The sequence below is a fragment of the Nymphalis io genome, chromosome 29 (genome assembly GCF_905147045.1).
Source record: "Nymphalis io chromosome 29, ilAglIoxx1.1, whole genome shotgun sequence".
NCBI lineage: Eukaryota > Metazoa > Arthropoda > Insecta > Lepidoptera > Nymphalidae > Nymphalis > Nymphalis io.
The window spans coordinates 7508455-7526664 of NC_065916.1; the positions used below are offsets into that span (position 1 = coordinate 7508455).

The 18210-nt window shown below is 40.2% G+C and overlaps 1 protein-coding gene across 2 annotated transcripts in view; it reads left to right on the forward strand.

Moving 5' to 3' along the window:
* LOC126779448 (ATP-citrate synthase) overlaps nt 1-18210 on the forward strand; it is a 54176-nt gene that overhangs the window by 32275 nt on the left and 3691 nt on the right. For both annotated transcript variants that reach the window (XM_050503415.1, XM_050503414.1), the window contains exons 2-21: nt 1246-1358; nt 6145-6250; nt 6399-6584; nt 7156-7269; nt 8322-8401; nt 9858-10116; nt 10414-10626; nt 11462-11619; nt 12063-12225; nt 12333-12500; nt 13153-13276; nt 13707-13804; nt 14078-14176; nt 14489-14604; nt 14789-14929; nt 15146-15285; nt 16412-16560; nt 16729-16818; nt 17227-17369; nt 17904-18066. In XM_050503415.1, coding sequence (XP_050359372.1) covers nt 1309-1358; nt 6145-6250; nt 6399-6584; nt 7156-7269; nt 8322-8401; nt 9858-10116; nt 10414-10626; nt 11462-11619; nt 12063-12225; nt 12333-12500; nt 13153-13276; nt 13707-13804; nt 14078-14176; nt 14489-14604; nt 14789-14929; nt 15146-15285; nt 16412-16560; nt 16729-16818; nt 17227-17369; nt 17904-18066 — 2760 coding nt within the window. In that variant the 5' untranslated portion in view covers nt 1246-1308. The remainder of the gene's footprint in view (nt 1-1245; nt 1359-6144; nt 6251-6398; nt 6585-7155; nt 7270-8321; nt 8402-9857; nt 10117-10413; nt 10627-11461; nt 11620-12062; nt 12226-12332; nt 12501-13152; nt 13277-13706; nt 13805-14077; nt 14177-14488; nt 14605-14788; nt 14930-15145; nt 15286-16411; nt 16561-16728; nt 16819-17226; nt 17370-17903; nt 18067-18210) is intronic.

Here is an 18210-nt window from a genome sequence, read left to right on the forward strand (position 1 = left end):
TTGCTCGTACAAAACCCTACAGGTCAGTCCCAATGAACATATAATACGGCCAGATTCGATTCCGCGACCTTTCGACATTGGCGTCGAAAAGATTCTGGGAAGGCCAACGAGTCTAAAAAAGAAAATAAACAATAAGATCTACTTGTGATTTAATTTTTTTTTTTTTAATGTCGAAACTTACTTAAATATATTTATAAGATAGTTGTTTTCTGAAGCCGAGATGGCCCTGTGGTAAGAACGCGTGAATCTTAACCGATGATCGTGGGTTCAAACCCGGGCAAGCACCACTGAATTTTCATGTGCTTAATTTGTGATTATAATTCATCTCGTGCTTTACGGTGAAGGAAAACATCATTCTCCTCAAAAGGGAGAGGACGCCTTAGCCCAGCAGTGGAACATTAACAGGCTGTTACTGTAAATTATCAAAAATATGACGATTGTTGTAGATGTCGTTAAATATCATGACTGGTATTACTGCCTCGTTGGTCTAATGGCTTGAAGTAATGCCGCAGACCCGGTGGTCTCGGGTTCAATTCCCAGGTCGGGCCAATAAAAGTTATTGGGTTTTTCTGTCAGAAAACTCTCAGTAGCAGTCGGGTATCTGGAAGTTGGAAGTGTGTACACTCCAGTGCCTCGGAAAGCACGTAAAGTTGGTCCTGCGCCTGAACTCTTTTCGGTCGTGTCGGATTGCCGTCCCATCGGATTATGAGAGTTATAGAGAGTGCACCTGTGTTGACGCATACACTCGTGCACTATAATATCTCCTGCGCAGTCGGCTAATCTCTCTTGATATTGGCCGTTGTGGCCGAAATCGGTCTGGAGGATATTATTAATATGTGTATTACGTTTTAAACGGTTTATGTGTGTTGAACATTTCATATAACTCTATTGGCTTACGCGCCAGTAAAACTCCTGATTTTTTCAAATTTACCCAACCTTAATAATGATTATTGATAATAAATTAATGATTTATACACCAAAACCTGCCTTATGAATCGCTTCGTCTATTGGTGAAAACCGTATTCGAATCCGTTCGATAGTTTCTGCGTTTAACGCGTACATACAGACAGTCACGGAGAGGGACTTTGTTAAATAATATGTACACGGTGAACTACTACAAACGAGAAAACTTCTCCAAACTGATTTAACTACATTTTATTATTGTCATGTTTTATTTTGTCAGTAGTGTAAATATAGAATATGACGTAACGATATATAACTGTTTGTTTTTTTTTTTTGTTTCAGATCAACAACCCGTAAGCTCTATGACGCGGAGCCAGCGCAAACATATATAAAAACTAAAACAATATGTCTTCGAAGGCTATATATGAAGCCGCCGGCAAGGATCTTATAAACAGGTAAATTTTATTAACTCATGTAAATATTACAACATGTAAAATTTACATGATATTTTAAAACTATGTATGTGTGTGTAGTAGGTATTTTATCGAGTTTAAGTATTAATTTTGAGAATCGTGAAATGGATAACTTTTCCTCACATCAGTTCGGTTCCGTCATCATCATACTTATCATCTTCATCACCATTATAACGTTGCTAAACGCACTGGTAGGTGCAAGCCTATCTTTGTGGGGACCACAATTAAATAATAATAATAATGTCCTTCGTCCCGATTTCGGCCACGGCGGTCATCTCAAGAGAGATAGCCAACTGCGCGGGACATTTTATAATACACAAGTGTGTGTGCAAACGCAGTTCTCTATTTCCTAACTTTCATAATCAGATGGGACGGCACGACCGGAAAAAGTTCAGGCGCAGGACCGACGGCTTTAAGTGCTTTCCGAGGCACGGGAATGTTCACACTTTCAACTTCCAGACTCTTAGTTGCTACTAGAAATTTTATACAGAAAAATCCTATAACTTTTTATTGACTACTTTTTATTATTCTACCATCAAAATTCAATGTTTGTAATACAAATATTATGAGTGTTGAGGGGTGAGGAATGAGGTCAACAAGTCAAAAGTTAGATCTCATATTTCCATCCTCCCGTCCACTTTCTTATATTATAGAAGAAAAATAAATGCATTTACGTAAGATGTATGTGCAACCACGCTTGGGTTTAGTTTAAGTTTACTTTATAAAGAAAACCAAAATACATTATACACAGCAAGCGCTTAACAATAAAAATAAAAAGATTAAAATTTAAAATTACCACCGGATTGCAGTGTAGATTCTGCCAAAAAGAACCGGTAAGAAACTCAGTAGTTACTGTTTTCCTCAAATACGTTTTTACCCAATGTTAATATTAAAGCTTCATATTCCTCAATGAGATACGGTTAAGATGTTATCTTAAAATTATCAAATTTTATCATATTAGTTATGACATAACAATGAATGAATCCTACTAATCTATATGAATATTTAATTTTGTCACTACATATTTTAAAACAAAATCCTCTAGCCGCGTCTGTCTGTTTGTCTGTCTGAACATGAAAAACTACTGAACCGATTTTTATGCGATTTTCAACAATGAATGGAGTGATTCATGAGGAAGATTTACGTGTATAACTGGTTAAAGTTTTGTGTAAATTGCTGAAATATGACTCTGTTACGCTTTCACAGTTAAATAACAACCGATTTTGATTAAATTTGTTATGAAGCAAGCTTGAACCCCCAGGAAGGATACTTTTAATACCCAGCACTTTAGTTTTCTCACCCCCCCCCCCCCCCCCTTTTAAGAAAAGGGAGAGAGAAAGTTTGTATGTTTGTGTGGATTAAATTCCTTACATCGTCAACGCACCACCAACCTTGGTGAATAAAATGTTATATGGCCCTTGTGTCTGTAATTACACTGGCTCACACACACTTCAAACCATAACACAACGATATTAAATATTGCCGTTTGACGGTAGAATATAACGGGATAACAACAAAGTAAAGGTCCGGAATCATTGTTTGAATTAGACCAAAATTTTTTTTCTGTATTGCATATTTTTCTCTGACGTAGCGGATGTTTTTTTTTTGCTGCAAAAATATACTAATTTTACTGGTGGTAGGGCTTTGTGCAAGCTCGTCTGGGTAGGTACCACCCACTCATCAGATATTCTACCGCAAAACAGCAATACTTGATATGTTGTGTTCCGGTTTGAAGGGTGAGTGAGCCAGTGTAATTACAGGCACAAGGGACATAAAATCTTAGTTCCCAAGGTTGGTGGCGCATTGGCTATAAGCGATGGTTGACATTTCTTACAATGCCAATGTCTAAGGGCATTTGGTGACCACTTACCATCAGGTGGCCCATATACTCGTCCACCTTCCTATTCTATAAAAAAAAAAATCCTATTGTTGAGGCACCTGGGCTAGAAAAAAACCCCTCTTGCTTAGTTCCCAAAGTTGGTAGCGCATTGGAGTAACTTGCAGACTTCGGGCTGCTACTAACTTTTTCAATAGAGAACACATTTAATTAGCCTAGCGATTTGAACCCAAGACCTCTAGGTCGAGTCGAGGCCGTCGAGGTATAAGTTATTCTCTCTCACACAGCAATAACTTAGCATCGCCATGTTCCGATTTGAAGGGTGAGTGAGTCATCCTCAGTCCTAACACATATTACGCTTAATTGGAGGGATAAATTAGGAATATCAATAATTCCTCAAAACGGACAATGATATTATTTATTTATTAAATTAAATAATCTTACTTTTCAATTTTAAATGTGTTTTCCTTACAGTGGGGGAAAATGTGACTTAATAGATAAATGATAAAAAGTATAGATAAAAAATATTTTAAGGAAAATCATAAAGAAAATATAAAGATTTAATCTGCTAACAGTACTTAAGTCTTATCTTTGTCAAATATTTAGATCAGATACGCATATACATAGTACAAGGGTATTAACTAAATCGCCTCCCCGGCGTTGCTTGCGTGGAAGCAGTAGTTTGGTAGGGCTGTGTGCCCTTCACGGTAGCGCGTGAAAGCGATCCCGTGGCGCTCCTCGTTAAGACGGAAAGGGTACCGCTGGTTTTTTAGTGGGTATTCCGATGTTCGGAGCGCACTCGGTGTCTTGGACACTGCCCGTGGGGGAAACGCGTAACGTTATTCCAGCGTTAAAAAAAGGGCTGTGTGCCTGTCTGGGTCCCACCCGCTCATCAGATATTGCACCGCTAAACAGCAATATTTAATATTGTTGTTTTCCGGTTTGAAGAGACAGTGTAACTACAGGCACAAGGGAGTTTCGTTCCCAAGGTCGGTGGCGCATTGGTGTTAAGGAATAGTTAATATTTCTTACATAGGTGGTGGCTACTTAAAATCAGGTGACCAGCCTGTACATATTAAAAAGATTGAATTCAAAAAACCGTGAGGAGTTTTTGGCTTACCCTTTAAATTGGATATTTAAATTCGGATGTTATTATTGCGATAACGGTTTTATTGTTTGTAATCGGAGATCACATCTTTGAAGTGCATGTGAGAGATCGATTGAAGATTTTTCTTCTCATTTTTTTTTTTTAATATCTTTTTATATTTCTATCTCCACCTCTTTTGAATTTATCCTTCTTCGAGGTTAAATTCTGCAATTAATCAGATTTGCGAATTGATTGATTCAAATCTCATATCGCTCTACTTTAGGGAAATTAGTTAATCAATGCTGTCTCCTTCTTTCGTATGTCAAACCAATGATGACAGAAAGAGAGGAATCAGTGTTTAACAAAACAGTCGCTAAGCAACGGCTATAAGTAAGGCTGTTAGTGTTTTACTTAATAGTTTATATATTATTAAGGGTTGACTGCTTCGTTGGTCTAGTGGCTTGATGTATGGCCGCAGATCCGGGGGTCCTGGGTTCAATTACCGGGTCTGGCCAGTAAAAAGTTATTGGGTTTTTCTATCAGAAAAATTCTCAGTAGCAGCCCGGAGTCTGGAAGTTGGAAGTGTGTACACTCCCGTGCCTCGGAAAGCACGTAAAGCCGTTGGTCCTGCGCCTGAACTCTTTCTGGTCGTGTCGGATTGCCGTCCCATCGGATTATGAGAGTTATGGAATAGAGAGTGCACCTGTATTCGCGCACACACTCGTGCACTATAATCTCCCCTGCGCAGTTGGCTAATCTCTCTTGAGATTGGCCGCCGTGGCCGAAATCGGTCTGCAGGACATTATTATTATTAAGCGTTGAGATTCATTGCTTCCTTTAAAAAAAAATTGGTATAAAAGAATAACTAATGATTTTCTTACCTTATTGTTGTGTTCCGGTTTGCAGGATGAGATAGCCAGTAATTACAGGCACAAGGGACATAACATCTTAATTCCCAAGGTTGGGGGTGCATTGGCGATGTAAGCGATGATTAACATTTCTTACAATGCCAATGTTTATGGGCTTTGGTGACCGCTTACCATCAGGTGGCCCATATGCTCGTCCACCTACCTGTACCATAAAAAAAAAAAAACAAATACGGAGTAAAGTTAAACAAACCTTAGACATGATACATATTCCACGCGACTCGCTAACAGCTCTGCTATGTTACGCACTAAAAACAGTTCTCGATCAATATATATTTACTTATAACATAACATAGTTAAGTTCTATCGCTTAACTACTTATATACACTTTAATTTTAATTAAGTTCCGTTAGCAACTTCGCGGACATTCAATATTAATTTTATCGTGAATCCATAATGAATATCATAGACTAATTATAATCTCGACCAATGATATCGCTTAAATTCAAGACCGAAGCTGTTTGTTGTTTTGTCTTTTACTCCTGTTGTTGGAATAGACTATAGATATATAATAATAATAATAATAATATCCTGGGACATTATTCACACACGGCCGTCTGATCCCAAACTAAGCAGAGCTTGTACTATGGAAACCAGATAACTGAAATACTACATATACTACTTTTCTTTTGTAAATACACTTATATAGAAAATTATACTTAGACTCAGGACAAACAGAGATGTTCATGCACACAAATGTCTGTCCTAGGTGGGAATCGAACCCATAACGTTCGGCGTGAACTCTACCAACCATGCCAACCGGCCCGTCAAATGTAAAAATGATTACTACTCTGCTTCTAACGAAATGTGTAGCGTTGAGTTATATTTTAATAACCTTCTAATATAAATACAGAATCGTTACTCGGGTAATGAAACAGCAAGCATCGTTCTATCAACTAATAATGATTTATTTTCCAGGCACATAGGCCCCGGAACAGCTCTGGTGCCATGCAGGTTCGCAGTATTCGAACAGGGCACTATATGGGAGGATGAGCTCGGCAAGAACCCCTGGCTGACCAAGGAGGTAAACACTTCACTATTATTACTCATTCAATTATATGCACGCACGATAGTATTTTTTTTTCTTCTAATGATAAATGTTTCTGCTCAAAAGTTATTTACAGGTGTTACCATATATAAAAAACTAAATATATATATAAATACCGTTTCAGCAATTGGTGGTGAAGCCCGATCAGCTGATCAAGCGTCGTGGTAAGCTCGGTCTGGTCGGTGTAAACAAAACGGCCGCGGAGGTGAGGCGTTGGCTCTCCGACCACAGCGGCAAGGAACAGGCAGTTGGTGCGGCTTCCGGGAAACTGAGGCGTTTCGTCGTCGAACCCTTCGTTAAACATGAGCCGGTGAGTGCATTGGAACACTTGAATCTAAACAGAGATTGTACGATCAAATCTAGGCCAGTACCAAAATTCTCATATGCTTTATTCGTGTTTATATGTTTTGGCTAGGTAGGGCTTTGTGCAAGGCCATCTGGGTAGGTACCAGTCACCCATCAAATATTCTACCGCCATAGAGCAATACTTAGTATTGTCTTCCGATTTGAAGTGTGAGTGAGCCAGTGTAACTACAGATATTAGTGATATACGCCATTATACAAATAGAGTTGTTTACGCCGTAGTACTATTGAGGGATTAAATTTTAAATGTAACAAAGAAGTGCTTTCCACTGTTCATATAACTAAAATTCGTTTGATCACTCCAGGACAATTACTTCTTCCACACCGAACACTTCGAACCGGTCTTAACTTAGATTTTTTTATAATCTTGTAAAACGACGATGCATGCATGCTCGCAAGGGTTTACTCGGGCTTTTCTTAACTTTTCACTTAATATTATACAATTATCATAACAAAGTGCTTATAAAAAAAACTATAAATTAGTTTTGTTTTATCATATATATATATTTTTTTTTCAGAGCGAGGAAATGTACCTGTGCATCCAGTCGGGGCGTCGCTCCGACACCATCTTGTTCCACCATCAGGGAGGAGTCGACGTGGGGGATGTGGACGCGCTCGCCATCAGACTTGACGTAAGTATCAAACGCACGCACGCACCACACACGCACGGGCTACACACGCACGCACCACACACGCACACACCACACCCGTACGCACCACACACGCGCGCACCACACACGCACGCACCACACACGCACGCACCATTCACGCACGCACCACACACGCACGTACCAAACAAGCACGCATCACACACGCACGCATCACACACGCACGTACCAAACACGCACGTCCACGCAGAGTCACATAAAGCCGTGTGCTACATATATACGTAATGACACAATCCGAGATCCTGGGCTCTGAGCGAGTTTTTCTGTCAAGGACTTCTATAGCAGTCACTGCTACCCTCGCCCAAACATTCGATACCGCTCAGGGAGATATGGTCATTGATCATATACCTATATTATACACCATTCAAATTGATGTATCACTTATATAATTTTTTTTTAATATTTTTACAAACTCTCATTTTCAACACCACTTGTTTAGTATATAGTAAAATTTTACAATAGTATTTTATATTATTTCCAATGGAATTTGTAGAATTGGAATTTGTAGCTTCAATGACATACCATGCAATTATTCGGTTACACGGCGTTGGCAACATAAGTCCCTATGAACTCCTTAACTCCTCCGTGTTGCCTGAGCGTGGTGGATTCGTCTTGACAAGTACCATAGACCTAGATGGTGTTCAGGGTTTTGCGTTCTCTTAATCTACTCAACAGAACATCTTCTTATTTGGGGTATTTTCTTTAAATATATGGTCTAATTATAATTATATGTTTATTATTATTTAAATAAATTTATATATATAAGCGTTTGATCTTCAGAACATTTATAATGTTCAGTAATAGGCAAAGACAAAACAGTTCTCTCCGTACGTTTGTCAATAGTTATGTTTTTGTTTTTTTTTTTCTGTAGATATTAACGAGCTTAAGTATTATAATTAAATAATGTTCAAATGTAGCAAATTAATAGATGGTTTCTCGTATTTTTTAATTTTCGAATTTCGAACACTATCGTAACTGTACGTCAGTAATAGCTTTAAAACGGATACATGTTGCAGGTGCCGGTGGACACGTTCCCGTCCGGTGAAGAAATTGACCGCGTTCTGTTGAAGAACGTTAAATCGACGACCGCAAAACGGTGTGTATAACGTATAACGGCTTAGTATTATTAACCACTATGATCAAAGACAAGGGCGAGCACCACTGAATATTCATGTGCTTAATTTGTGTTTATAATCAAACTCGTGCTTGACGTTGAAGGCAAACATCGTGAGGAAACCTGCATGTGTCTAATTTCATTGAAATTCTGCCACACGTATTCTACCAACCCGCATTGGAGCAGCGTGGTGGAATAAGCTCCAAACCTTCTCCTCAAAGTGGAGAGGAGGCCTTAGCCCAGCAGTGGGAAATTAACAGGCTGTTACTGATCAAAGACAAATAGAAAACTTTGACCTTGAATTGTCGCGATATCATTGGTCGAGATCTACAATAGTCTGTAATATTATTTATGGTTTCGTAAAATGGCGTTTTAAATGTCAAGGTTGTTGCGCACTTTGGAAGTAAATTTAAAGTGGACATAAATAGTTAAGTTGTATAGTGTTGTGTTATAAGTAAAGATTTGATCGAGAACTGTTTTTAGTGCATAACATAGCAGAGCTGTTAGCGAATCGCATGAAATATGTACATGGAGGTTTGTTTGTCATGACTCCCGCTATTGGGAGATTCCCGCGATTCAGTTATGAGACAGATTCAATCAGCGCCATCTATTGCTACCGATTCGTAAAATACTCAATGTACGAGTATAGTTATTTTAGTAGCCGAGATGGCCTAGTGGTAAGAACGCGTGAATCTTAACCGATGATCGTGGGTTCAAACCCGGGCAAGCACCACTGAATTTTCATGTGCTTAATTTGTGATTATAATTCATCTCGTGCTTGACGGTGAAGGAAAACATCGTGAGGAAACCTGCATATGTCTAATTTCACTGAAATTCTGCCACATGTGTATTCCACCAACCCGCATTGGAGCAGCGTGGTGGAATAAGCTCCAAACCTTCTCCTCAAAAAGAGGTGCGGAGGCCTTTAGCCCAGCAGTGGGACATTCACAGGCTGTTACGGACGAGTATAGTTGTTATACCAAAATAATTTTGAGGGATCTAATGGTAAAAGAAAAAAAAGTAAGGTCTTTCCGCTGCTTATACAATTAAAATCCATTTAATCGTTAAAGGACAATCACTTTCACATTATATATAACCAGTCGCGAATCTAGATAGCGCGATTCAGAAATGTGACAGATTCAATCAACGCCATCTATCGCTACCGAGGTGTAACATACGCCCTAATACACAAAAAGAACAGCCAGAAAATGTGCTACTGCTAAGCGAATGTTACTTTTCATTTCGTCGGTTTGAAGTTTACACCACAGTGCTGGTCCAATACGGTTTGGCGGTCACACATTTAGAAGATTTATCCCAACAGATGCAAGTTTCCTCACAATATTTGCAAGAGAATGATATGAACAATCTTCGGTTAAGTTTCACGTTCCATTGAGCCATTTCGACTAGTGAGTCTTAAACCTATTCTTATTTGTTTCAGGATTTTGACAACATTCATTCTATCCTTGTACCGGGTGTTCGTCGATCTATACTTTACGTACATGGAGATAAATCCAATAGTGGTCACCAACGAGCGTGTGTACTTGCTCGACTTGGCCGCCAAGCTGGACCAGACGGCGGACTTCATCTGCGCCAAGAACTGGGGCGAGATCACCTTCCCGCCGCCCTTCGGCCGCGACGCGTATCCCGAAGAAGCCCACATCGCGGACTTGGATGCCAAGAGTGGGGCCAGTCTTAAGGTATGAGACATACGATTACTTGGTACTCACCAACCCCTACCGTGTAGGTGTTGTGTTGTGTTTGAACCAGTGTAAATACATGGGACATAACATCTTAGCTCTCAAGTTCATTGTTTATATCTCTTATAGAGCCAATGTCTATGAGCGGTGGTGACCACTTAACATCAAATGTATATTAAAAATACAACTTAACAATGACATCAAGTGCACTGAAATTACTTTCTAGTTGTATGTATTATTTAAGCTATAAAAAACGTTTTTAAATGCACGTATTAATGGTCGCACCGCTGTCGGCAGCTGACGGTGCTGAACAAGGCGGGGCGCGTGTGGACGATGGTGGCGGGCGGCGGCGCGTCGGTGGTGTACACGGACACCGTGTGCGCGCTGGGCGCGTCCGCCGAGCTCGCCAACTACGGGGAGTACTCCGGCGCGCCCACCGAGAGCCAGACCGCCGACTACGCGAAGACCATCTTCAGCCTCATGTGCCGCGACAGGCATCCCAAGGGGAAGGTATACGACTCATGTTCATATTTTCTTATTTCAATTTCTTCTGATATCTTATCTATCGTCCCATTCCGGGAGTCGAACTCTGATACAATTAACGTATAATAACAGTTTACAGCCTATTCCAAACAGGAGGAGTAAAAATAAACAAACTACGTTGACATTGAATTAATGTTATATAATTGGTCGAGTTCTTGAATATATTGAATGTCGAAGAAGTTTTTATCGGAACTTCGGATATAAAATTACCGTAACAGCCTGTGAATGTCCCACTGCTGGGCTAAAGGCCTCCTCTCCTCTTTTTTTTGAGGAGAAGGTTTTTGGAGCTTATTCCACCACGCTGCTCCAATGCGGGTTGGTAGAATTCACATGTGGCAGAATTTCAGTGAAATTAGACACATGCAGGTTTCCTCACGATGTTTTCCTTCACCGTAAAGCACGAGATGAATAATATAATCACAAATTAAGCACATGAAAATTCAGTGGTGCTTGCCCGGGTTTGAACCTATGATCATCGGTTAAGATTCACGCGTTCTTACCACGTCCATCTCGGCTTGGATATAAAATTAAATTGAAGAATAATTTTGTATTTTTACTAGTATTATAAATGCTAAAATATGTCTGTAACGCTTTCATAGCTAAACCATTGAACGGATTTTGATGAAATTGATATGAAACAAGTCTAAACTCCAAGGAAGGACATGTCCTTTTTATCTCCAAACAAAGACACGAATGGGCTTGGTTGCTATGCCTGAAATCAATCCAAACTAAATTATTTATATGTAAATATTGCTGATACAATTGTAACATACTTCATACGTATTTCCAATGTGTGTGGTAGGTGCTGATCATCGGCGGTGGTATAGCGAACTTCACAAACGTCGCTGACACCTTCCGTGGTATCATCACGGCGATCGAGACTTACAAGGACGCTCTGCTGCAGTACAACGTGACCATATTCGTAAGAAGAGGTGGTCCCAACTACCAGGAAGGGCTCAGGTGACTTAAATCTCTCTGGTTTTTTATATTAAAAAGCAGACTGGCAACTGATCGTAAATGGTCTCCACCGCCCATAACACCAACCATCTCTCACATCGCCAATGCGCCACCGACCTTGGGAACTAAGATGTTATGTCCGTTGTGCCTGTAATTACACTGGCTCACTCACCCTTCAAACTGGACACAATAATATTAATTCTGCTATTTCGCGGTTGAATAATGGCGTGAAGAGTGGGTGACATCTACCCATAATTTCTACCAGGCAACTTAATGGCATAGAAATTTTCCTACATAAACAAATTAATAACAATATATTTTTGATTTCGACTCGTTATTATTATTAAACTAAAATATTTTTTTTTACACACGTTTGATAAAAAAAAGGTTTTAAGTTTTACAATTTATTTGTCTCCGAATAAAAAATGTAACGCGAATGTTTCCAGGCAAATGCGTGAAGTCGGTCACCGGCTCCGTATCCCCATGTACGTGTTCGGCCCCGAGAGCAACATGACGGCCATCGTGCGTCTCGCGCTCGGACACGCACCCATCCCGCCCGACCACCAGCTCGACTACGCGCCCAAGCAGCTACCCAAGCCGGAGCCGCCGGTGAGCACGCACTTACACACACGCGCACGCACGCCCCCACATGCACACACATTCAACATTCGTATATTTCATTGGAATTGTAACTAATTTCATGTCATCCGCCACAGCCGCCGAGCAAGGTGGACCTGCCCGTGGTGACGGACTCGTTGCTGGACTTGGCGTGCGCGTCGGCACCCACCCGGCTGGACCTGGGTCAGCAGCTGTCCACCGCACGAGCGCTCTTCAGTGACCGCACGAAGGCCATCGTATGGGGTATGCAGAACCGTGCCATACAGGTAATTATACACATACATTTATTGAATGGGGAAAGTAACTGCTGAACTTCTTGGTCTACATAAAAAGTTTTTATTATAATAAATAAAAATAAAATACTATATATTTGTAAAAAATATTTGCGCTACGCACACCAGTAAAACTCCCAGTTGGGATGACTTTTTCCGGCATTATCATATTTCTTTCGACCAACCAACTAACCACTGAACCGAATTTGATGAAATTTGGTACGAAGCAAAGCCTCCTTCCTACCCCCCCCCCCCCCCTAACAAGGCGAATACTAGACAATAGTATTATATAGTTGCTAATTGGTAAAAAGCCGAGATGGCCTAGTGGTAAGAACGCGTGAATCTTAACCGATGATCGTAGGTTCAAACCCGGGCAAGCACCACTGAATTTTCATGTGCTTAATTTGTGATTATAATTCATCTCGTGCTTGACGGTGAAGGAAAACATCGTGAGGAAACCTGCATGTGTCTAATTTCACTGAAATTCTGCCACATGTGTATTCCACCAACCCGCATTGGAGCAGCGTGGTGGAATAAGCTCCAAACCTTCTCCTCAAAAAAAAGAGGTGCGGGAGGCCTTTAGCCCAGCAGTGGGACATTCACAGGCTGTTACGGTTACGGTAATTGGTATATGTAACGTTTTCAGGGTATGCTGGATTTCGACTACATCTGCCGTCGCTCGGAGCCGTCCGTGGTGGCCATCGTGTACCCCTTCACGGCTGACCACAAGCAGAAATACTACTTCGGGAACAAGGAGGTCTTCATTCCAGGTGAGCTTATTTACTTCTATTTGTATTTAATACTTTATTACACAATTTATACTGATATTATAAACGCGAAAGTAACTCGGCCGACTGTTACGCTTTCACGGTAAGAATACTGAACCGATTTTGATAAAATTTGGTATGAAGTAAATGCTAGTTTTAAATTTTCATCACCCACCCATTATATAGTATACTGCTAAGCAGCAATACTCAATATTGTTGTGTTATGGCTTGAAGCGAAAGTGAGCCAGAGCAACTAGAGGGACGAAGAACATTACTTCGTTCCCAAGGCGCACATTGGTGATGTAAGGTATAATTCATATTTCTTACAGCGCTGATGGTTATCGGCGGTGGTGACCACCTGCTATTAAACAGCCCACTTGCCAATCTACACAATACAATAAGAGCTACACATGACATATTTTAAATTGCGCAGTGTTCAGCGATATGGACGTGGCGATGCGCAAGCACCAGGAGGCGACCGTGCTCGTCAACTTCGCGTCGCTGCGCTCCGCCTACGACAGCACCATGCAGGTACGAACATTACTCGCAGGGTCTAATGTATCCACAAAAGGGGCCTCCATAATACTAATCTAAAATAAAACACATTTATATACCGAGAAACAGCAATTCTTAGTATAGTTGTGTTCCGGTTTGAAGGCTAAGTTAACCAGTGTAACTAGAGACAACTGCATTGACGATAAAGGATGGTTAATATTAATGTCTATGGGTTGTGACCACTCAAGTGGTCGTTTTGCCAGTGTACCTTCCTAAAATAAATATTAACACGTTACGTTTACCTTTCAGGCGATGCAACACCCTCAGATCAACACGATCGTTATCATCGCGGAGGGCATCCCTGAGAACATGACGCGGAAGATTGTCAAGTTGGCTGATGCGAGAGGGGTCAGTATACAAATTAATTATTAAATATTCCAATATCAGTAAAAATAAATGACCATATTATATATTCACTAAAAACAGTTCTCGATTAATATATCTTTATTTATAACAATTTGATTATATACACTTATAATTTTACTTCCAAAGCGCTACATATAACAACTTCGCCGACATTTAAAACGCCATTTTATGAAACCGTAATTAATATCTATTAAAGGCGGCCAATGATGTCGCGTCGTTTCAAGCTCATAGATGTTTATTTATCTTTACTACACCTTCCATGCGAAATAAAAAAAAAAACGTATTGACGCCCAGGTGAACATCATCGGGCCGGCAACGGTCGGTGGCATCAAGCCGGGCTGTTTCAAGATCGGAAACACGGCCGGCATGATCGACAACATCGTCGACAGCAAGCTCTACCGTCCTGGCAGGTACATACCACTCAGTAGGAATTTAATATTTCAGTGACCTTCCATTTTGGATGCAGATTGATGGTCATAAAAGCAGAGGTCTCAGTCCAACAGTGGGATAGTTACAGGCTTTACGTTCCTTTTAGTAACTTTACATTCGAAACCGTTGTTAACTTTACTAAAGTATATTTTGATATTTTTACAGCGTCGCGTACGTATCCCGTTCGGGAGGTATGAGTAACGAGCTGAACAACATACTGTCGAAGGAAGCTGACGGCGTGTACGAGGGTGTCGCCATCGGTGGTGACCGCTACCCCGGCACTACATTCATCGACCACTTGCTCAGGTACTACCACGAACCACTGCATTATTTATATACTTATATAATCTAAAACGAAGCCATAAATAGCTTCGTACGCTTCATACGTAAGGGCCATTTCGCGAATTTTTTTTGGTCATAGTAAAATACATATAATTACAAATCGCTAGTTTATTATAATAATAAAAAAAAATTATTCTAATATATCAAGTATCATATGTGTAATAATTCGTTCCCAATAAGATACGAAGCGGACCCGAACGTGAAGATGATGGTGCTGCTGGGAGAGGTGGGTGGAGTGGAGGAGTACCACGTGTGTCGTGCCATCCGCGACGGTCGCCTCACCAAGCCGCTAGTCGCCTGGTGCATCGGGACCTGCTCTGGTAATAATAATAATATCCTGGGACATTTTTCACACACGGCCATCTGATCCCAAATTAAGCTTGTACAAAGCTTGTACTATGGAAACCAGACAACTGATATACTACATATACTACTTTTCTTTTGTAAATACATACTTATACAGATAATAACACCCAGACTCAGGACAAACAGACATGTTCATGCACACAAATGTCTGTCCTGGGTGGGAATCGAACCCACAACCTTCGGCGTGAAAGGCAAGTGTCTACCAACCACGCCAACCGGCTCGTCAAATGTATATATGTCTGGTATGTAAATATGTCTGGTATGTACATACTTCATACTTGCCATCCTATTCCAACCACAAGATGAGTGTAAAGACAAATAAACAACTTGATAGAAGCCAGCAGAGCTGTTAGCAAATCGTATGGAATATGTAAATCTAAGATTTGTTTTTAATTACTCCTTCGATTAGAAAACAACATGAAGTGTTTCTAGAAATAGTATTGTAACATTTTATAATTTTTTTTTTTATAGAATAGGAAGGCGGACGAGCATATGGGCCACCTGATGGTAAGTGGTCACCAACGCTCTTAGACATTGGCATTGTAAGAAATGTCAACCATCGCTTACATATCCAATGCGCCACCAACCTTGGGAACTAAGATTTTATGTCCCTTGTGCCTGTAATTACACTGGCTCACTCACCCTTCAAACCGGAACACAACAATACCAAGTACTGCTGTTTTGCGGTAGAATATCTGATGAGATTAGAACCACACACCCACAGTACCCGCAGTACCCACCCAAGTATCCAAGTATAACTTTGCATTGCTGTGAATGTTACATGGTTTGCTATAAAAATACGGAAACTGGGCAAACGCGAGCCGGAGGCGCTTGTATAATTTTTTTTAAACAGCAATACTTAATAGTGGCGAGTGAGCCAGTGTAACTTCAGGCACAAGTGTCATAACATCTTCGTTTCCAAGGTCGGTGTTGAATAGATAATTCTTACATCCCCAATGTCTATGGGCGATTGTGGTGACCTCACATCAGGTGGACCATTTGCCTTACCAATCTATATCTATTTAGCCCCAAAATGAATTACTTTACTATGAGACACTTATAATGTTGCGCCCGTCACAGACATGTTCACGTCGGAGGTGCAGTTCGGCCACGCGGGCTCGCTGGCGGGCTCGGCGCTGGAGAAGGCGGCCGCCAAGAACATGGCGCTGCGGCAGTACGGCGTCGAGGTGCCCGACTCCTTCGACACGCTGGGCGCCGCCGTCAACAAGGTCAGTACCACGGGAGCCGCCACTCGACTACGGGAGATAGAAATGTTTCCTTGTATATTGACATTAACAAATGATCTTAATTTTTTTTAAATTATATTATCATGTTTCACTACTTGAAAGATTTGATTCTTAGAGGATAATCTTTGAATTTTTATAATACCTCCCCAGGTTTATAAGAGGCTGGTATCGGAGGGCAAGATCATTGTGAAAGAGGAAGTGGAGCCACCCAAGGTCCCCATGGACTACGACTGGGCAAGGGTGAGTCGATTTTCGTTTTAATTTCTTCCATTGAAATAGAAATATTTAGTAAAAAAAAAATATTTGCTACAACACACACACACATACATATGTATGTATAAGTAATTATGTAACCCTGACAATGTATATGCAAAATTCGATGATAGACGGTGATTTTGTTAAAAATGTGATAAAGTAACTTATCACTTGCATTTATAATATTATAAACGCTTGTGAAATACTGTTTGCACATTTAAAACAGCATGAAACGCTGTAGTACAAAGCAAGTCGACTTGTAATCAAACTCTTTTCGATAACATGTTTTGCTGACTGTAATTAATTGTAATTACAGTCAGCAAAACCAGTTTATAGATACTTAACTGAAATAAGAGGATTAATAATAATGTTTGAATTCTTTATCGTTATCAGAAACTGGGCATCATCCGCAAACCAGCGGCCTTCATCAGCACCATTTGCGATGAGCGCGGTCAGGAGCTCAGCTACTGCGGCGTCCCTATCAGCGCTGTGCTCGAGAGGCAGCTCGGCGTCGGAGGTACCATCAGTCTGCTGTGGTGAGTGTACCACCAGGACACTAGAAACAATCCCCATAGTCTGGTGCGAATGCAATTTATGTTGGAAACTTGTCGGAGTGCATTATTTGTAGCGTCAGAAAAACAATTAGAGTATAAAATTAATAAATATTTAGAAATATTTTAATAGATATTTATTTAATAAAAAAATGTTTGAGCTTTAAATATTGTAAATAAGAAAAAACAATGTAAAGGTATGAAAAACGAATATTAAAAAAAGAACAATATATATATATATATATATATATATATTTAAATAATATATATATATATATATATATATATATATATAAAGAACAATATATATTGTTCTTTTTTTAATATTATATATATATATATATATAATGGAAAACAAAAATATATGGAAATATGTATTATTATATTTACTTTCAATTATTCTAACATTTTTTTCCCTCTTTTTGGTTGTTTTTTTAATAAGTTGCAATATTTAGTACAATGGTTACCTTAGTGTCTGTGATAATGTGTCCGAACTAAACGTGTTCTTATTATGTGCAGGTTCCAACGCGAGCTGCCCGACTGGGCGAGCAAGTTCTTCGAGTTGGTGCTAATCGTGACGGCGGACCACGGACCGGCGGTATCTGGAGCCCACAACACCATGGTGACGGCGAGAGCGGGAAAGGACCTCATCTCCTCCGTCGTCAGCGGACTGCTAACCATCGTGAGTCATAGTAGTAGTTTCGTGCCTCGTCGAGGATTCGAATCCTGAATGAAATCCCAATACAAGTTATTAGGATTTGTTGAAAATTACAGTATCGGGTAGATTTAAGAACCCACCAGACTATTCCCATTAGTAGTTGAAGTT